This window comes from Eucyclogobius newberryi, unplaced genomic scaffold (genome assembly GCF_026437365.1).
Source record: "Eucyclogobius newberryi isolate DKJ021-1_F unplaced genomic scaffold, fEucNew1.0.hap1 SCAF_20, whole genome shotgun sequence".
NCBI lineage: Eukaryota > Metazoa > Chordata > Actinopteri > Gobiiformes > Gobiidae > Eucyclogobius > Eucyclogobius newberryi.
Window position 1 is genome coordinate 16,933,441 of NW_027315835.1, and position 19,738 is coordinate 16,953,178.

Below are 19,738 nucleotides of genomic sequence, written 5' to 3' on the forward strand. Positions count from 1 at the left end.
CCAGCTAAAATGCAAAGTGCCATATTGTAAAAACTGTAGGTGGTAAATAAAATCAGCAGGTGAACAGAAAAGATGACTTGGTCGCTTATTACTTGGGGGAAAACATTTTATTTTTGAATGACTTATGTAACAATTATAAATCAAACCATAAACAAAGAAGGAAAATATACATAAGTGTTTTGCAATGTGTCCAATAATATGCAGTGCCCGTTATTTCCACAATTTCTTGATGGACATGTTCTTCTCACTGTCTTTTTGCATCACCTGAAAAGGTATTGAAAGGATTAGTACCACAAATACTTACAAAATAAATTATATTACAATTGAAATAATTAAACATACCTTTGCCACAGCCATCTCAAAGTCCTCCTGGTTTACATGAACTCTTCGTTCTCTCAGGGCGTACATTCCTGCTTCTGTGCATACACCCTAACACAAAGCAACTATTAGGAGCCCATTCAAAGACATTCATACAGTTTTAACTTAAGTTGTGTATTTCAATTTCTTTTTTACTTTGACTTCAGCGCCAGATGCTCCAGGCATCAACTCTGCAATCTTCCTCAGGTTAATGCCACGAGTGAGGTTCATCTTTCTGGAATGAATCTTCAAAATGTCAAGACGGGCCTGGTAAAAAAGGGAAATAATGGATTATTCAAGAGTCTCTTAAATATTACTTTATTTACAGTGCTTGGAGTTTGAGTTTACCTCTTCATTAGGAGGAGGAAATTCAATCTTCCTGTCAATTCTCCCAGGTCTTAGCAAGGCAGAGTCCAGGATGTCAATTCGGTTGGTTGCCATGATGACCTTTATAAAAAAATAAATAAAAAGGGTTAATTTCTTTTTGAAGATTTTGTTTGTAAAAAATAAAAACATGTACTTTAGAGGGTGTACCTTGATATTTTTAGTGGCTTCAAATCCATCCAGCTGATTGAGCAGTTCCAACATTGTTCTCTGAACCTCACTGTCTCCACCAGAGCCGCCTTCAAGACGAGACGAACCAATGGAGTCAATCTCATCCATAAATATGATGGATGGAGCGTGTTCTCTGGCCATGACAAACAGTTCACGCACCATACGAGCGCCTATAAACAAGACAAGAAAAAGGTCATGAAAAATAATAAAAATATATTCAAACACATTTTTGTTCCCTGCAGCTTACCCTCGCCAATAAACTTCTGGACCAGCTCAGAGCCAGACACTCTGATGAAGGTGCAGTCTGTGTGATGTGCTACAGCTCTGGCTAAAAGTGTCTTTCCTGTGCCTGGTGGTCCATACAAAAGCACACCCTGCACAACCATGTCAAAGTTAGGTTCTCTTCAAGTATTGGCCTGGTGATTAGGAGTTGATAAAGGACATACCTTGGGTTGTGCAATTCCCAAAGCCTCAAAAAGCTCAGGATGCTTTACAGGAAGTTCAATCACTTCTTTGATCTCCTTGATTTGTTTATCTAGTCCTCCAATCATTTCATAGGTTGAGTCTGGCACCTTCTCCACCATCATGAGAGACACAAGAGGATCCACCTTGTTTGGTAGAATCTTGTGCAATGTGTAGCTGTCATTACGAAGAGCCACACGACAGTTTGGTGTTACCTATATTAACACAAAAGTATATTAAGTCATCCTTGTCTAATGTTCAAATTATGTCAAAGGAATAAAGACAAATGTAAAGAAGAATCTCACATCATTTATGTCTATGTTTTTGTCCACATCCACAACAAATTTGCCCTCTGGATGAACCTGGAAGTATTGTACAAATAAATATTAAATTTGGTTTCAGACACAAGAAAATAATTTGAAAAAGCAAATCCTTACTTTCACCAACACTTTCTTTTTATCCATGACTCGCACAACTTCACCGACATACGACCCCTGCTCCTGCAGAAGCTGTAACTCCTCACGAAGGAGGCGCACTAAATCACAAATAACAAGTATTATATATGAACTGATACTAGTATTTCATTTTGATGCAAAATGTACCTTTGGCGTTGAGCTCATTTCGTTGAGCCTGCAGACGTCTCAGATTCTGGCTCTTATCATTAACTGTCAACTGTTCAAACCAAATAAATGTATTATGACGCCACATATTTTCTGAAGATGTCCAAATTATAAACCAATTACCTGTAATTCTTCAATCTTTGATAAATAGTACTGTCTAAGCCCTGTTCCACCTTTATGTTCACCCATTTCCATCTGGAAAAAAAAGAAACCAAACCATATTACACCGACCAAGTGTACTTGTCGCACTAAAAATGGTCAACATACTTCTTTATTAAAATAAATGAACGATTGGTATATTTGCTTCGCAATATATAAAAAAACAACAACAACAACAACAACGGATGATTACTTGAAATACAAAGGTAACCATGTAACGTTGACGCCAATTGTTTCCATTTTGATTGACGCCGCACGGGATAAGGCTTTATTTATTTTTTATGAGTGGAGCGTTATTTGTGTTGGTTGTTGTTTTATTTGTATTGGATATAAGAATAGACCAGAATATGAGTGTTGTTTAGAGTAGCAGACGGTCAACAGTTAGCAGTTTAGCGTTAGCTGCTAAAGCTACAATGAGACAGCAAACCGGTGGCAATTCGGCATTCATTGACAGGATTTAGTCTAACCGGATAATTTTAATCATTGACTGCAATCCATCAAAGAACAGCAGATATAACATTTCAACAGTTTGTATTTTGATGTATGAAAAAACACGTTTGCGTTAGATTGAACTCTTAAATAGACAAAACAGAAGAAAAAAACACCTACATGATCGACACCGTCCACCTCCATCTTGACTTCTTAGACTTCCGTTTGCAAATCCTGCCAACTTCCGGTAAAAGGTTTTGTTTTGGCTCTTTGGTATTACCTAGTGGTAGACTTGGTAAATCCCTGAACTCATGCACTTCACATTTTCTATTCATTATCGTCTATCAATGATTTAGAAAATGATCTTTAAAAATAAAAATGATAACATATTAGTGGCTTCAGAGACAGCAATTGACATGTTCAGGTGAGTGAAAGATTGAAGAGACATATAGGTTGTTTTGTCACTGTTCATTGTTTTATGTTGCACCGTATCACCAAAGCAAGTTTGTATGTTTGTGAATTCTGTTGAATATACCTTTTATGATTCTGATTCCTCCCTGATCTGTTCGATCGATTCAAGGATCTAAGATCGATCATCTAGTTCCCCTTCTTCTTCTATGGTTGTTGATGTTGTTTTATGGCGGTTGTTGTTGTTGTTGTTGTTGTTGTTGTTGGTGGTGTTTTATGGCGGTTGGCATCCGAGTGTTGCATTACCGCCAGACTTTATTCCTTAGACTGTCGTTGCTGTTGTTATTGTTTTATGGCAGTCGACAGCCGAGTGTCGCATTACCGCCAGACTTTATTCCCCAGACTTTGTCGTAGTCCTAAAAGTTGTTCTTCCAGTGCTTTGACCTCTAGTGCTTTGACAAAGCCCAAGAGGTCATGTTGTTGTTGTTGTTGTTGTTGTTTTATGGCGGTTGGCATCCGAGTGTTGCATTACCGCCAGACTTGTCCAAGTATCCAGACTTTATTCCTAAGACTTTATCCACTAGACTCTATCCAATAGACTCCATTCTTCAGTTCTCCTTCTACTACTTTGTTGTTTCAAAGCCCACAAGTTCAAAGCACATGAGTTCCAAGTCCACAAATTCCAAGCACATTAGATTATCCTCTTCTTCACTCTTCATCACAGCCAAACTCTATAAACTTCTACCTCTTTAGACTTTATTCTTCAGACTTCATTATTCAGACTTTGTTCTATAGAGTTTAGACTTCATTCTTCAGACTTTAAAGTCTGAAGACTAAAGTCTGAGGATAAAGTCTGAGGAATAAAGTCTGGCGGTAATGCAACACTCGGATGCCAACCGCCATAAAACAACAACAACAAACAACAACAACAACAACAACAATTTTTAGACTTTATTCTTCAGACTTCGTTCTTCAGACTTTATTCTATAGTTTAGACTTCATTCTTAAGACTTTATTCTTTAGACTTTATTCTTAAGACTGTATTCTTTAGACTTTATTCTTCAGACTTTATTCTTCAGACTTTATTCTTCAGACTTTATTCTAGACTCATCCCCACCAAACCGAATTGCTTAATCGATTGATCGCTTGTACTTGATATTCCTATTTTCCAATCATGGTTCCATCCATCCCGACCACGGCTGGAGCGCCCTCTACTGGACACTCCGCGCGCTACAAACGCACAAACAGGCCGCACCGAAACCACGTCAGCCCACATGACCAGACAGGTTCTACAGAGAATCTTTTGTCCAGTCTATATCTATGTAATTTCCCCAAAAATAAATCATTCAAATGGTAGGATAGAATGTCTCTGATGTATTAAAATTGACAATATTGTTGATACACAATAATATTTTAGGACTAAAGTCATAGAGCTGTGTTCAGTCAAACTTTGTGGAAAGTTCTGCTTTGCATATTTTCAAACAGTAAGAGCACATTGGGTTACACTGGCTGTTATTTGAGTAGTGGTAATGTTCAGTTCAGTTTTGAGACCTGATATACCTGTTGTAACACAGCGGTTAAAACAGGATTTTAGACCAGTCCAAACTTGCAAACCCTCATGGGCAGCATCTGCACAAAAGCCACTGCACTAAACGACTAACGCCCGACTACTCTTTGACAGAGACAACAGTGGACAATGGTAATATGTTTATTGTAAAAATCCAGATGTATAAAAGATATAGATTTTTGATTGTCAATAAAAAACATGCAAAACAAAAACATGAAAAGATGATATAAGAACCTGGAATGTTCAGAAGATCCCCTTGTACAAAATCATTCAAGTTTCCCCATTAAACACATTTACAACAAACAATTTACATGTGCCGCTATTATAACCCTGACAATGCAAGTGTGGGCTTCTTCCTCAGATCAATCAAATAAAACATTGGAGGTCTGGAGGATATTTCGATAGAAGAGAGACATTAAATGGTTTTGCATATGCTGTTCACCCAACAAAATAAAACAATTCAAGAAATCCATGATCCATCACCAATTAAAAAGGGTTAAATTGCACCAATGCTTATGGTAGGGATGTTACTTTTATCATTAACATCATATATAACTAAATCAATGGTGTAATTTGTACAATTTAAGTACAAAACAACTAAAGAAGAATTATTGACCACGAACACTTGCACTTTGGTCCAATAACATTTTTGATTTTAAAACAAATAGCACCAGTTAAACCAGAATATCATATTTACAAAGATGGCTTTTAGACTTAACCTGTAACATCCACTTGATGCTGATCAAGTTTTTTGTTCTCACAATTAACCATAAGAACACATTTTTATGTCTTTAGATCTTTAGGTTAGGCGGATCCCCAACACCTGCTCCAACTCCTGTCGTCTCTGTTGCACCTAAAAAACGTAAAAAATAAGAGCACACAAATGCATAAGTCACTTTTCCTGACAAATGAGGCTAGCGGCTTTGCCCCAGGACACAGCGACAGCATGCAGGACCAGTGGTGGTGATTGAACCCCAACTTCAGGGTTAGGGACTAAAGGTCTGAGCTGTCGTCTAAATTAAAATGCAATAAGAGCTTATTAGATGTTCTTACTTTTGAGTAAACATATCGGCCCACAGCCTCTGGGACCCAGGCTTCCTGATAAAAATCTGTCTTTCTCTCCTCCTCGGGATTTCCAGTGACATCCGTCATAAGCTGCAATAAAAAAAGTACAATTCAGGACACATAAATAAATATGTAAATAATCATTGGTAAGTCACTGACCTTGAGATCTCTGCTCTGCGACTTGAGCCAGTCCTGTATGAAGTCCTGTGGATTATTGCTGAAGCTTAACATGAAATCCCTCTCTGTCTTTAACTGATTGATGTACTCTATCGTCTCATGGATCTGCAGCAGAAGAGAATAGGTCAAAACATATTGAGATTTTCACTCAGGAGAGTTTGAACACAGACGTGATGAGCAGTTTGTACCTTCATCTCCAGAGTAGCGATCTCCTGTTGGTTTGTGGCGGAGGATAAAAAGATGTTCATCTGGCTCTTCAGATGGTCGTCCACCTCCACATCGATGTCATAGCACGCAGTCTTCTTCTGGTCTGTGGGGTCCACACTATTCAGAGGAAACAGTCAGTCAGTATACTTCAAAAAGTCACGATTTCACACACTCAAGATGACCATTTATACCTGATCATGTGATTGATGATGATTGGATCTGGGTGCTGTAACAGGCCTGCAAGTTTCATGGGAATCTCTGAGAACCTCATGCGAGGACAACTAAAGATCTGTAAAACAGATTTTGTTTTCATTGGATTACATTCTGCACTTTCACAAATGTATGAAACATTGTCACAAAGTCAAAAAGGCTGATACATTTAGTGTTGCTGTGTGGTGTGTTCAAATACCTGTCTGAAATAGCGATTGCAGTTGATGTATTCCTTCTCGTGGCTGTCCTGCAGCTTGTTGTTTTTGATATAAAGCCAAAGAGCCTGCATGATGCTGGAGCGAGTCTGTGTGTGCACGCCCAGCAGACGGGCCAGACGCGGGTCAAGTTTGTACTGCGGGGGCTGAAGCGGAGGAAGTCGTGTTACTTTATGTTCAGTTGAATATTTTCATTAAATTAATTTCTTCTAAAAATAAGTTTAGTAATCAAAGTTTTAGCAGTAAAAGATTATGTTGGGGAACATACCTGGTGGTCAAGCATAAGGAGAAGAGTGCATTTGACATTCACATCACCAGGACGTTTGACCTGAAAACCATCCGTTTCCTGAGTTGTTGGCATCCTGTGCCACTGAAACAAAAAGCATCATTTTGGTTTAGTTCAAGTGTGTGCAGAATGTTTAATGCTCTTATTCAATGATTAAGCGTTTGGATTAAAGTAATGTTTTCCAGGCCCAACCTAAGGCTTTTGATCGTCTCTGTTCAAAGAAACAAAGGACTGTTTCCAAAACTTTAGTGATTGCAGCTGAAGTTCTGCCTGCAGCAGATGAAGTGTTCTGGCATGGAGCACATCACATGCCTGTGCAAAGCTCTCATACCTCCACCAAGTGATTGTCAGGTCCATAGAGCTCTTTATCCAGCTCAATCACCAAACTCTTGAAGAAAGACGAGAACTTCCTCTTCGGTTTGCCTGGCTAAAATACAGTAACACAAATGAGACAAAATATATGTTAGTGTCAAATAAATAAAATAAATACAGCAATCAATTACTGTCAAATCATTCTTTGATTTTCCAACTTTCTGCAGATAAAATCAACTATTTTATGCAGCCTTGTGAGGCGACTGCTGTTGAGATTTTGGACTCGACAAAAATAAATGTAATTGAATTATATCATTATCACAGTAGTAACTAACTAACTAAAGGCTATAATTATAATATATAGACTCGATTTATCATATTTTGCGGAGTTAATCCCAGTTTCTCTTCTTTAAAGGGTCTATAGTGGTAGTACAAGATAAGATAACATTTATTTGTCCCACAATGGGGAAATTCCAATGTTGCAATTCAGATTAGGTCCAGAAATATAAAAAAAAACAGATAACTTATAAAACAAAACTCTTATAAAAAAAAACTTTTATACTCTTAATACAAAATAACACTCTTATTTACATATAACCATGTGTCATGGTTCAGTATAAAAAGAAAAACCCCACTAAACTGGACAAAATGAAAACTAGTGTCCTGCATGAGACAAAAATAAGCTTGTGTCGTTTTTGTCAGTTACTGCATTGTTTCACCATGACCACACTGGGGGAGGTGTGCTTATAACTGTAGACGACTAGAAAGGGCTGCGGCACCCCACCCTCTCCCAAACCCTGCTGGGACTTTTGCACAATATGAGCCTTCCCACTCCTCTCACACATCCCTCTGTTTCTCTCCTCGCCCTGCAAACCTCCACCACTGAACCAAATGAGACAAATGAAGAGCAAGAAAATCCTCCTTCACGTGGCCTCAAATGCCACAATGAGGAGATCTGCAGTTGATGGAGTGAAGGGCACGTCAGCTCTTGGAATGCAACGGCCGGGGGTTTCGGTTCCTCTTCTAAAAAGGAGGCACGGGGCCGATTCTTGTGCAAGGGCTTTGGCGAGCAGAGGGGAGAGCTGTAAACACACATCTGGCTGCATGCTTTGAGACACACGGCAAACTCGGGCCAAGTGACTGAGGTTAGAAACACGATCAGACGCGCTGGGCTTAAAGGGGCTATACGATATACGTCACCCCGTCCTATAGCTCTGCCAGTCCTGGAAAGTCTACAATGTGCTGATTTGGATTTTTCCTGCTGCCATAATCCCACGATATCACAGTCCAACAGTCAGAAAAGGGTTCACTTACCTCCTCCAGGAGTTTGCCTTCCACGCGGAGCTCCCACGAGGACACCTTCTCGGCCTCCTCCCCCTCGGGCTTGCTGGGGGTGTATGTGTTTGAAATGTAGATCCTGAGTTTGCGCTTTTGCTGGTCATAAAAATGAAAACGATAAAAAATGCCATTTACTTTCAAAAGTCAAAATAAAACCTAACGCTTTGAAGACCCTCGTTTAAATGTACAGTCAGTGTAGTACCATGATGGGTTTCTTGATGGCCTCTTGAATCTCCATCCGTTTTCGAGCGATGGTCTGGTCCAGTTTCCTCTCAAAGGCCAGGAGATCCATATAAGCCTGGGACTCAGGGACAAGGTCTCTGATCTAAAACCATCTCAGTTTAAGCTCTGGGCCAAGTATATCACCAAAGTTATTCTGAAAGTGTTCTGCTTTCTTACCCTCTGAGGCAGGACCTTGTCAGCCATCTTGCGTTTTTTGGTCCTACAAATACACAATATTTATTGACATATTTTTAAAGTGGGTGTATAACTATATTATTTATTAGTGGTTACAACTACTATGTTTATTTAACACTACACACGCTACACACCGCCATCAGAGTATAGACTTTAAATATATATTGATACATTTTGAGACATTTGTGAAGATGTCATGGTTTCTATTACTAGAAATGTCTTCACTTACTGTACAATGGATTTCTTTATTACTTTAAAATGAGTAGCTCAAGCTTCTTTTAACCACTGCTTAACGAAGAGAACACTGTGTCCTTTTAAGTGAATTAGGCACATCGCTGTGATCATGACTACCGTAAGTCAAATTCTCTCTAGAAATGTTAATAACCCCATTTGAAAAGAGCCCTCTAATCAAGCAAATACTGCCTCCAGTCGAAGCGTAGCTCATTATGAATGTGGAAACATGACAGAGTTTCACTAAAATAGCTGCAAACGAGTGTCTGCTTTGAAAACATGGTCATGAGATTGTTCTGTCCTCGTGTTTGTCAGCGCCTGAAAAAACAAGTGACATATTTCTTATTCTGTTTTCAGACATAATAAATAGCAATAATCCAGAGCAAGTTCCTTTTATGTTATTGAAATCAAAAGCACATTTAATCTGTACTGTCACCTCTTATGTACCTCTTATGTCACAGGTAGAACATGCAGTGATGACAGATTGTTTAGACAGTAGATTGTTGGTATTTCTTTTAACGGTCAGTCCTTTGTTTGGAGCTTACCCTCCGCGTCGCGAGCTTCCCACAGAATCCTGCTGTTGCTGATGCTGAAGATGTAGAAACCGTTTCCTGGAGGGGTCCATAGTTGGGGGCCCCATTCCAGGACGCATGGGCATGTTCCCAAAAGATGGACCCGGGAATTGACCCCCCATTGACCCCATGGGTGGGCCGACTCTACTTGGTGGCATCCCTGGGCGCTGGGCAACAGAAGGAAAAGCAAGGTTATTTGAACAGTAAAATTTGACACACGTTTGAGAAGGTAATGACAAAATATCATTGCTTAACATGACCCTATAATAAAAGTATAAATGAGGTGTAACATGTTTATAACAGACACCATAATCACGTCCACAGACTATATTTACCATAAAAAGTGCACGAGTAATCTGTTGTGCATAAGTGTGTTTCTCTGGAGCAAACAAAGCGGCAGTGAAAGGCCTGAGTCTGCAGATGGTGTCAGAAGTGTGCTTTAGTTCACACTGACAGATGGTGCACATGATAAACTTTTCAGCTCAACTGAACTGACAGAAAGAACCACGTGACTATATCGCACACAAATCCTTAAATTGTGAACAAAACTTTTTTGAGGAAATAATCAAAAGAAGGCAAGACATAAATGCGGAAGTGATATAGAAGCATGTGTATATTCGTGCCCATGTGGTGGATGTTAAATGAAGTAAAAGCAGACTGTACCTGAGGGAAGTGCGGGGCGCTGCCATGGCCGCCGCTGCGGCTGAACCCCGGGACTTGCGCCTGCCTCGCGCCCGCTGCGTGCGCCGCGTTCATGGGACTCAGACCCGGGTTCATCTGCGGACCGGAGAAGCCTCTGGATGCCATGGTTCAGCTCCACATGTGCTCCGACAGGAAAACAAACTCTGGAGCAGATTTACAATAACATACGCCAAAGCCCGGGTATAAAACACACTGTGACACAACAAAGTGTCTTTGGAAAGGTTTGACAGCCGCGCAGTGTCAACACGGAGCTAGTCTGAGTTAGCTCTGAGCATGTCCGGGTCCGGGGTGTTTCCTCCACGAACACTGAGCTACAACAGCGAGCTACCGCCTTTATTGTGACATGGCAAACACTGTGTTTAGTACAAACTGCACCTGGATCCTACACAAATCACCTACAGTGCCAACGAAGCGTGAAATATTCACTTACTCAACATGATTAATGATACGACAGAGTCTTCCAAACAGACTGGGAAACTTTAACATGAATTCTTCTTTTTCATGAAGTCCTTTATCAACGTGTCTCTCAAACCAGAGTCTAAACACTGCTCTAAAACTGGGCTGAAAAGGACAATTAAAAAGTTGGTTTTAGACCAGACGCAGTATTTTTATAACTGATAACATGAAATGTAGGTAATTATTAGTATTAATATTAGTATTATAATATAATTGTAACTAATAATAAATGCCATGCTTAAATGGCAGAGGACCCTGAAAGAGCCACCACAACCATAGAGCTATTGAATATGGAGGACTACCATATGATCATCTCCATGGTGACCACTACACTTTAGTGACCACTACTTCACAAGTTTTGACCGCGTCTTGTGTGAAGGCGGTGATGGTGGTCCATGTGGCCGCAGCGCCCTCTTGTGGCAACATCTTATTTTACAGCTAGAATGACAGCACTGAACATTTCACAAAACCAGACTTTTGGACCGATAAATCATTTATTACGCTAAACAGATGAAATACACCCAGTCATGATAGCAGCATTTTTGACTATTGGAATATATACACATCACACCAAGGATATAGCCATTATAAGCCTTTGCAATGTAAACACATGAGAGTAGAGAATGCTAGAAAATTAGCCTATACTTATCACAAGAGAAAGCCCAGGTTTCACATACGCATCCCAAAAACTGCCAAAATGGAAGACAACCAATTAGTCATGATTGTCCAATAACGTGACATTATTTTAGTATCTACTTGACTACAACAGTAGGACCTACACCTGATGCTTAACTCTCATATATGCATAATGTCGCTTAAGTTCTGCTTGGCCGCTGGACAAGTTTGTGCAGTAAAAAAGCATGTAGTAGAAATATTCATATACTTTGGACTCCAGCAAATAATGTCAAAACAAAAGAATATTGAGTAATTCTTTGTCAAGTATTGTCAAGTATGGAAAAGGACTGGCTGCTTTTGCTCATCAGTAAACATGATAGAATTCCCCTAGAACTCAAATGTCCTTGCACCTTAAAACAAAAATAAAGGCAGAAGTGTTACAGTCGTCCTGTGTGCGTAGAATGGTTTAGTTTGTGAGGCGTTATTGTGGGAACGTCTCCTCTTTCATCAGCATGCAAGGGCTTTCCTGATTCTCCATCCGACGTCGAGGGCCCATTAAACCTAAAAGAGGAGATCAAACGTGAGGTAGATCCACATTAACAAATCCACATTTACGCCACAAAGTACAAATCGTTTTGAACTGACTGCTCTTATGTTTGAAAGATTTTGATCTTCTTGGGGAGTTTGGATTCTGAGAAGAAAAGGAGAAAATCTCATTAGTTGAATGAATGCAACCACTTGACTCACTTAATGTCAGGGGTGAATCTTCCTTTCGAATACCTTTTCAGATTTTCTTTTCTTGGCTGAAAAGGAGCGTCGAGACATGAGATTACAAGACGTTACAACCCTCCCAGGATTTAAAACACCAGTACACGTTACCTTTCTTTTCTGCCCCATAGGACCAGTCGTTGTCATTGACGTCATCGTTATCCTCTTGGTCACTCTCAGACTTGTTGTTGTTTGTGTTGTTGTTGTTAGTGGTGGTGGTTGTGTTACCAGTGACAATTCTGTAACATGGAACAAATCAACCATGTCAAGTCACAATTTTATGCCTCATTATTTCAATTCCAAATACTGGGGGGTGAGTCAGTAAAGCTACTTGTTGCAACTCACTCACAAACAAAGTCAAAGTCTAGTGAAGTGTCTTGCCCAAGAGAACAGTCAGAGCCAGGATCAAACCTTCAGGTTGTTGGGTCTTAACCACTGTCGGTCTGATTTACTAACAGGACCATTTTTAGACTCTAGATCATTTTAAAAAGCATTTATGGTGTAAAAAAACACCTAAATGTCTGCTATTGGTGGTCTCTGACTTTATTGTAAGCCCTGATGAAAACTGGGGGTCGAAACATATCGCTTGTCTATTTAAATAAAGGCCTTTTATTGCACATCCTTGTTTCATTTGTACTCATTTATGGTGTATTGCATAATTATAGCTCATTATAGCTTATTACATACATTGAAGTGGGCTACCTGCGATTGGCTATGCGGCTGCTGTTGCGTCCCATCCCCAGACATTTCTCCAGGTGAGGAGCAAACCTAGAGGCAGCGATGCTCCGATTACAGTTGGGACAAACACATTCTTTGTTTTTCCACTGGTTGAATACTTGGCCAAATACGTCCAGGCCTGGTTGGTCCACAATTTCTACAAGCAATAACAAAGGTTTAGATTAAAACAAACATGGTCTAAACCTGAAATGTCCCTTCTTGGATGAGCAGGGTTCATACCAAAGTCCCGCATGCTTTCCTGGTCTGTTTCATCCAGGAAAAAATACCCCTGTTTGACCGCTCTGTGGACGTCAAAGCAAAGACCCAGACAGGCGTCCTCCACCAGGTCAGACAAGATGTCCTGAGCCAGGCCCTGCAGATGCACAAGAGAACATGCAGCCAGGAGCCACATTTAGGCTCTTTCCCGGCTTCCATTTGGTGCCCCGGGGTCCCCGAGCTGTAGGTTTTACCTCCAGCTTGCTGTTGTCCAGGCTGGACACCGAAACCTCCTCCATTTTCATTTGACAGAAGTATCAGATGAGCCGAGGCTGCTGTGGTCATGCTGTGGCGGCGCCAGCATCGGTCAGAATAGATCTGCAGCAGACACAGTTTAAACATCCTCAAAGACAAACCCGGGGTGAGATCAAACATCTGTGATGCTCTTACAAGAGGCTGAGCGGTGCCAAGGAGCCCAGACCCACATTTAGTCCAGCCTAAAATACAAACACGAACATGAATTCACTTGGCTGCGATGTAAAGTGTAAGACAGAAAGAGACAAAAGCAGCTCTCATTGATGATAGAACACAGGACTCAGAAGAGCACAAAGAGCGGGCTCTGAACGGGCTGCACACGGAGCCAAGGTGCGCCTCGAGGCCACTCACACTGCAAGACTCCATTACTGAGAGTTAGAAAGCAGAGGGTGAAAACACTTACCGGCGTCGGCCCAAGAAGCGGCACATTTGTAGCCGAATGAGACTTTAAAGAAATGGCACAGGACAGACTCGTCCTGCTCCTGCTGCACTGCGGCTGTGCCTCAGCTCCTCACTTAGACCAACACTCACACCGAACTGTTCCCCATCCCATTCAGAGGGCCTTTCTCTAATGCGAACCGCAATCACAACCACGCAAATGTCTTATTATGTTTATTTACCCCTTACGACAGGCGTCCATCTTTACAGCAGAGCCCAGACAGTAGTAATCGATCGCTTCCTCTGCAACACCGCAAACTTCTGCAGCTCTGTGGCCAGTCACTGCGTTACAATAAAGCAGGAGTTTTTCAAGAAAACACAAAGCCAGCTGCACTTAGCACACAAAACATAACCTTCCATGCACATAGGTTTAATACTATTAAGTTAGATTACATTGCTTTTTGGTGCAATAAACAAAAATGGCCATTTTTATAGGAATGAGATTGTATTAATTATTTATTTATTATTCCACGTCAGAAGCAAACTAGATTTCCAACATAAAAAGTTTCATAAAAAATACATGTCATCAGCAACAAGTCACTAACACACTACATTCCAAGTCACCAGCTTCAGACCCAGAGGCTTTGGCCAGTTGCTTCTCTCTCAAAATAGATCAAACATGGGCCCTTCATCCTCTTCGTCATCAATGATCTATAAATAAAACACACATTTGGAATTTTAGGATAGCCTTTATATAGTGTATAACATCGACAAATTTGCAGTAGAATATATTCCCGACCTCAATAATATCGTCATCAGTGTCACTGGTGCTGCCATCTTCAAAGTCTTCGTCTTCTGAATCCTGTCAAATAAACTGCAAGTTCAGCGACTGAAGTGGTTTTCTGGACCATGTGAAGGAATGTATAGGATTTTAATTGTTTAAAAAAAAAAAAATAGAAGTAGGAAATTCATTAGACTGTTTAGCAACAATCATGTCAAAATGTTTCACCAATGACGTTTGCTGCTGTACACCATGATGAATCGTGCTTGAAAGTTTAATTAAGAACACTCACAATTCTTTTTGGGCAATCGTTATTTTAATTTAGTTCATTTTAAAATAATTATAATGTTAAATTACTTATCGTACTTTATCACGTTAACTGCTTTTTGTTGACGCAATCTGAAAAAAAATGTATATTGATCAAGCACGATTTGTGATTGAATTTAGTCTTATTGAAAACAAATACAAATGGATTTCTATATTCATTTTCCTGCACTGCCATTTAACAAATAAATACATCTTCCTCCAAAATCTAAACTGTACGCTCTTTGCAAAGTGTTTGAGCCCAAATCTGTACGAGCATGTTTGTATCTATCAGATGGAAATCAACTTGAACGCTCTTTTAAATATCTGGGCTTCACTTTAAACCACACACTGACTATAATACAAATGGTTTACTCATGTCTCCGTTAGATGTACAGCTCAATCAACAGCTTTACCCAACTGATTACAAGAATATATTCCAAAATGCATCAGAATCTGCTTTCAAACCTTTAACAATACAATAGAAGAAAAGGTGAACTTTCGTTTCTAAGTGCATCCACAAGAGTTTCTGGTCATCACATGCTCTCAGAAATCGCGAGTGCGGAAAGGTCTTTTGTTTTAAAGCTCCTTCTGAGTGGAATAACCTGCCAGTCGACCTTTGTTCTATAACATCAATACAATTCTTTTATTTTCTACTCTACCTGCTTGTGTTAGACTCAAGTCAGGTCATTCTCAAGGTTATTTATCTTGTTTATTTTTTTAAATTGCATGTCTCTATTGTCCTGCTGTTATTACCGTCTATTGATCAACAATATTATTTTAATTATTATGATTATTATTTTCTTTTTTTGTATTAGATGTAGTTTCATGATGGATTACGAAATAACATGTATGAATTGTGTGAAATGTTGCACCGTGACTTCTGACACAGCAGAACAATTGTTATGTTTGTTGTATGATGTGTGATATATTGTATCAGGGTCTAGGCCCTTATAGAAAAAGAGATGGATCTAAAAGGAGCTATTCTTAATTTAAAAAAGAAACTCTAAACCACAGGCTGCCATGGACAGAGGATTTGGCTGAGGATTTTCCGATTACACACACCCAAACATATCACTGCAGCTGTAGGGCTGTGCAATTAATCACATTTTAATTGAGATTTAGCAATTTTTAATTGTAGATTAGTTAGTATGTATGTATTTACATTTTATCTGCAAACTGCAAAACATCCTGTCCTCATGGGGCTCCCATATAAAACCTGCTATGCCTGTAGTTTGACCTCCACAACCATGTTCTGTAGTGCATTTCATTCCTGAAAATCAAATATATATTTTTTTATTCTTCAGCCTGATGCACAACAAACTAATGGGTTAAAATACACATTACAAACGCAACTCTAATACTAAGTTAAAAGCATAATAAGCATTTTTTGATTTTGATGACAGTGACAGTTTCAACACAAAATATTTCTACCTTCTTATTACCACGAGGTTTTACTCTTGTTCTAATATAAAACAAGTTCATCTAATTTATGTGATTGTTTCATTATTAAGTATCGATAGTATCAATTTTATTTTATTTTTTACAAACCTAGCTAGGTGAACCTCAAGACATTTTTTCATATACATATGAAATCCACCATCTTGGGTTATTTTTTTCCAGTAGTCACATCTAGACTAATATTCCTCAGCTCATTTGATACCATCATTAAAAGTTATACTATATAAACATGTTAAATAAACCCAAGATCAGGAAGAATGTGCTGTTTTCACATGAAATGACCCTGGTGTCTGTGACTTACAGATGTCGGGTGAAGTGGTGTCGTCGATAGCTTTTTAATTCTGAGGTATTTCAATTTCTGTGGAATAAATACATTTATTAGAAATGTTGTAGAATAATTAAGGAAATGTGAATCAATGAAATTGCTAATATGTTTTTGCTTACACTTGTGTTTTGTTCACAGTATTTCTGCTGTTGGGTGGATGTCAGCGTCTACGGAAAAAAGTTTAATTACATTTGTTAAAACATGCGTTACACTAGACAATGTGATGTCAATTTTAATTTTTTACCTCAAACCATTTACGGAGCTGTTCTGTATACGTGCTAAAGTTTCTGGTAATTATTGCCTGATACTTTTCTTTTTCTTGTTCTGAAATGACCTTTGATCGCTGGCTGGCCGTACCAAAGCGGCTCCTGGACTCTTTTACTTCCCCCTTCATTCTTTTCATTTCGTTCTTGAGGTAAAGGCTACAAATAGATCTGCCAAAGAGAAAGCATAAACTTAACAGTAGATTTTATTCGGTCAGGCTTTGGGATGGGTACCAAAGCCCGGTATTAAACCAGTCTGGATGACACCGGATCAATAAACTCCAGAGAAGAGAAGCAAAGCGCTGAAATGGTCCAACAGTTAACGATGATGTACAGGCCGTGTAACACACTGTAATGCGTCATCTGGCACGTTGTTACATTTATTCATTATTTGCTGTAAAAGTACTGTTAAAATACCGGATTGATAAGCAGTATTGATGAGTAGTAGTAGTAACGATACTTTTCCCTAGTCAGACATGAGCAAATCTAAACATTTCAACTCTTACGTACCTAGTTGGCATTTTAGGCTCACCAGGGAATATCTGTTTTCCTTTGTTTTTATCAAGTTCCTGCAGAATATATGAAACATGTTGTTAAAACCAAAAGCGTTTAAAAAAACAATCTAGCTTGTACTTACCTTTTGAGCTTCATGCTTCATCTAAAAAAACACACAATTAAAATGACACTTCTAATTCAAGTTGTAAGTGACAGACAGTGCAAGTGTACAGACCTCAACGCAGCGCCTACTATACTTAATCCTTTCTTCTTCGGACAATTTTCTCCATCGTCTCGACCAGACACCAGTGATCTCTTTTTGTGGTATCCCTGTCAAATTATACCTCTGTTCACGGCAAAAGAGGTTATAACCATTCCTACCAACAGATACACATTCACAAAAAGTTATTTAATTAGCAGGTTTAGGTTGAATAAAAATGTCCTCAATTTTACAATTGCAAAGCCTCAATCACAAAATATAGTTTAAAGTAGATTGGCAAAAGAATGTGTGTAATTCTGTATTTTATAAACTTACCCAGGGAGCTTAGTAAAGATTTTGTTACAGTTCGCTCCAGTTTTGTTCTTGATAGAACTCACTGCTGTGTGTGTGTCCTTGCTCTCACGCTTGTCCTTGCTCTCACGCTTGTCCTTGCTCTCACGCTTGTCCTTGCTCTCACGCTTGTCCTTGCTCTCACGCTTGTCCTTGCTCTCACGCTTGTCCTTGCTCTCACGCTTGTCCTTGCTCTCACGCTTTTTCTTAAGGTCTTCTATAATCCTTTTAAAAAGACACAAATACACATTATTACCAGACCTATACAAGAGAAACAAAGGTTGTATGTGATTAAACAGTACAGGAGTTTCTGCACGTTCTCCTGGTATTCTTCTTTTGCTTCCCGCACTTTCTGGATATATTTTTCCTTGAAAATAATAAATAATGTCAGTTGTGAATTCTAAAAAGAAACTACATTTGTGTACAGCCCTACCTTTTTTTCCGATGACAGTTTTTTGTAACTCTCATTTGCAAACTTCATCAGCTCCCGGCTGGTCGCACCAGGCATAATTTTCTTAAAAATCTCCTTCTTTTCCGCAAAATATAAGGCATTTCCAGACACAGGTTTCTTGGGAAATTCCATCTACGTAGGTGAAAAATAAATCAATTATGGTCATAATATTGAAAATGAAATGATATCAATTACACTTAGGGGGTTCCAACTTTACTTTGGTATTTGTGTTATTAAAGTCAATAGTATTTTGGGCATCGACAATGAGTTCAGTGATGGTTTTAATTTTCCGGAGCTGAAAAACAATAACACGAATTATGTTTGTTCTGGACTTGCATTTCATTTAGAATTCACTTGATTTACCCTCTTCATGATCTCTTGCCACTTGGCGCTACACTCTTCAGCCGTGAAGTCCTCGAATGCAACTTTATTCCAGTCTAAAGTCTTCAGTCCTGCGCACCAGACTTTGTTTCTTTCAGTTTTTTCTACGGATTCCATCATCGCATCTAAAAGCGTCTTGATGTCGTCTGGCGTCCACTTAGCTGTTCAAGCAATTACTGCAATTACTTAGAAAGAAAACCATAGATACATGTAACATTCCAGAACATACCTGAATCTGCAGTGTCCATGGTTTGAGAGCAGATCGATGTTTGCAGTGTGTATCAGATCAGTACACAAACTGAAACGTGGAGTTTAAAGAAATGAAGGAGTAGCATGAGAAAAAAATAAAAATAAAAATGACCTGAGAAGTAAATGGAGTAAAACAGCCACAGCTTGTGAAAACTACCAACCCTCGTGCCCTGTTGTTGTCGTTGTGTTCTTCTGTCAGAGCCGCGCTGCAGTTCTTAATGACCATGGGGACAATATCGCCCCCTTTTGACGTGGACCGGTAACAACACAAAAGGTTCATAGTCTATATTTTCAAAAACGCACTGCTAATTAAAAAAGAAAATAAAACTGCAGAAACGATAAGCCTTTTAATGTTAAAATTTCACCAGAACAATCAGCGGATTGTCCTTTGTGTTTTTGTTTTGGAAAGGTGGCTATGAGGCATTTTAGAATCCTACATGTATCACTCAGAGTCTTAATTTAATGTTTCCTGGTTAAATATGTATTGGTGTTTGAAGTGTCCCATGAGGCCTCTGGACGGAAAACCAGCCTTGCAACATTGATTACATCCTGGCTCTGTTTTAATATATGGCAACATTAAATGTATTTGTCTGTACTTATTCTGCCTTTTTTATTGTATTATTTTTGGGTTCGTTCTCTGATATTGTTTTATACTCTATCGCTAAAGTTACTTAGTTCCGCTTTAACATGAATTTTCTAAGTAATCGAGCCTCAGTTGCAGGACA

The 19,738-nt window shown here is 39.2% G+C and overlaps 4 protein-coding genes across 7 annotated transcripts; all 4 read right to left on the reverse strand.

Moving 5' to 3' along the window:
- Positions 1-85: 85 nt before the first annotated feature.
- psmc5 (proteasome 26S subunit, ATPase 5) lies at positions 86-2,842 on the reverse strand. Its single transcript, XM_072455639.1, has 12 exons — positions 2,763-2,842; positions 2,118-2,189; positions 1,977-2,046; positions 1,812-1,909; positions 1,680-1,736; positions 1,359-1,589; positions 1,160-1,286; positions 892-1,082; positions 706-804; positions 514-624; positions 343-429; positions 86-264 (listed from the first exon to the last, which is right to left on the reverse strand). Exons 1-12 carry the CDS (start codon positions 2,784-2,786, stop codon positions 211-213), a joined length of 1,221 nt encoding a protein of 406 aa, XP_072311740.1. The 5' UTR covers positions 2,787-2,842; the 3' UTR covers positions 86-210.
- Positions 2,843-4,685: 1,843 nt separating this feature from the next.
- On the reverse strand, positions 4,686-10,420 carry smarcd2 (SWI/SNF related BAF chromatin remodeling complex subunit D2). Its single transcript, XM_072456719.1, has 13 exons — positions 10,251-10,420; positions 9,561-9,754; positions 8,767-8,809; positions 8,570-8,692; positions 8,344-8,463; positions 7,049-7,144; positions 6,700-6,801; positions 6,416-6,577; positions 6,198-6,295; positions 5,988-6,123; positions 5,782-5,904; positions 5,611-5,712; positions 4,686-5,410 (listed from the first exon to the last, which is right to left on the reverse strand). The coding sequence occupies exons 1-13, from the start codon at positions 10,392-10,394 to the stop codon at positions 5,357-5,359; spliced, it is 1,497 nt and encodes a 498-aa protein (XP_072312820.1). The 5' UTR covers positions 10,395-10,420; the 3' UTR covers positions 4,686-5,356.
- An 800-nt stretch (positions 10,421-11,220) lies between these two features.
- Positions 11,221-14,070, reverse strand: atxn7l3b (ataxin 7 like 3b). Of its 4 annotated transcripts, none has more exons than XM_072456321.1 (9): positions 13,780-14,059; positions 13,512-13,558; positions 13,316-13,439; positions 13,086-13,218; positions 12,831-13,002; positions 12,240-12,367; positions 12,141-12,163; positions 12,006-12,051; positions 11,221-11,921 (listed from the first exon to the last, which is right to left on the reverse strand). In XM_072456321.1, exons 3-9 carry the CDS (start codon positions 13,364-13,366, stop codon positions 11,842-11,844), a joined length of 633 nt encoding a protein of 210 aa, XP_072312422.1. In that variant the 5' UTR covers positions 13,367-13,439; positions 13,512-13,558; positions 13,780-14,059; the 3' UTR covers positions 11,221-11,841. The 4 variants fall into 4 exon arrangements, with proteins under 4 accessions (XP_072312422.1, XP_072312424.1, XP_072312425.1 ...); XM_072456323.1 differs by having other exon boundaries at positions 13,997-14,020; XM_072456324.1 differs by lacking the exon at positions 13,512-13,558 and having other exon boundaries at positions 13,997-14,070.
- A 233-nt stretch (positions 14,071-14,303) lies between these two features.
- Positions 14,304-19,192, reverse strand: LOC140368914 (nucleolar transcription factor 1-like). The gene is made up of 15 exons (XM_072456080.1): positions 19,175-19,192; positions 18,994-19,062; positions 18,747-18,925; positions 18,601-18,678; positions 18,366-18,515; positions 18,235-18,299; positions 17,918-18,157; positions 17,618-17,759; positions 17,525-17,545; positions 17,398-17,456; positions 16,869-17,058; positions 16,744-16,791; positions 16,601-16,657; positions 14,554-14,616; positions 14,304-14,465 (listed from the first exon to the last, which is right to left on the reverse strand). The coding sequence occupies exons 2-15, from the start codon at positions 19,010-19,012 to the stop codon at positions 14,418-14,420; spliced, it is 1,359 nt and encodes a 452-aa protein (XP_072312181.1). The 5' UTR covers positions 19,013-19,062; positions 19,175-19,192; the 3' UTR covers positions 14,304-14,417.
- Between the last annotated feature and the right edge of the window lie 546 nt (positions 19,193-19,738).

What these genes read in the sequence shown, in the direction of transcription:
- smarcd2 (XM_072456719.1), bottom strand. Translation starts at nt 10,394, where the DNA reads ATGGCATCCAGAGGCTTCTCCGGTCCGCAGATGAACCCGGGTCTGAGT. An exon ending in ACAAGGTCCTGCCTCAGAGG is followed by an intron (nt 8,693 to 8,766) that starts GTAAGAAAGCAG and finishes AGATGGTTTTAG; the next exon opens with ATCAGAGACCTTGTCCCTGA. An exon ending in GCCGATATGTTTACTCAAAA is followed by an intron (nt 5,411 to 5,610) that starts GTAAGAACATCT and finishes TACGTTTTTTAG; the next exon opens with GTGCAACAGAGACGACAGGA.
- LOC140368914 (XM_072456080.1), bottom strand. An exon ending in AACTGTCATCGGAAAAAAAG is followed by an intron (nt 18,300 to 18,365) that starts GTAGGGCTGTAC and finishes ATTATTTTCAAG; the next exon opens with GAAAAATATATCCAGAAAGT. An exon ending in CACCACTTCACCCGACATCT is followed by an intron (nt 14,617 to 16,600) that starts GTAAGTCACAGA and finishes TTTATTTGACAG; the next exon opens with GATTCAGAAGACGAAGACTT.
- atxn7l3b (XM_072456324.1), bottom strand. Translation starts at nt 13,366, where the DNA reads ATGAAAATGGAGGAGGTTTCGGTGTCCAGCCTGGACAACAGCAAGCTG. An exon ending in TGGACAACAGCAAGCTGGAG is followed by an intron (nt 13,219 to 13,315) that starts GTAAAACCTACA and finishes GTGCATCTGCAG; the next exon opens with GGCCTGGCTCAGGACATCTT. An exon ending in GGAAAGCATGCGGGACTTTG is followed by an intron (nt 13,003 to 13,085) that starts GTATGAACCCTG and finishes TATTGCTTGTAG; the next exon opens with AAATTGTGGACCAACCAGGC.
- psmc5 (XM_072455639.1), bottom strand. Translation starts at nt 2,786, where the DNA reads ATGGAGGTGGACGGTGTCGATCAT. An exon ending in TTCCTCCTCCTAATGAAGAG is followed by an intron (nt 625 to 705) that starts GTAAACTCAAAC and finishes CTTTTTTACCAG; the next exon opens with GCCCGTCTTGACATTTTGAA. An exon ending in TTGAGATGGCTGTGGCAAAG is followed by an intron (nt 265 to 342) that starts GTATGTTTAATT and finishes ATACCTTTTCAG; the next exon opens with GTGATGCAAAAAGACAGTGA.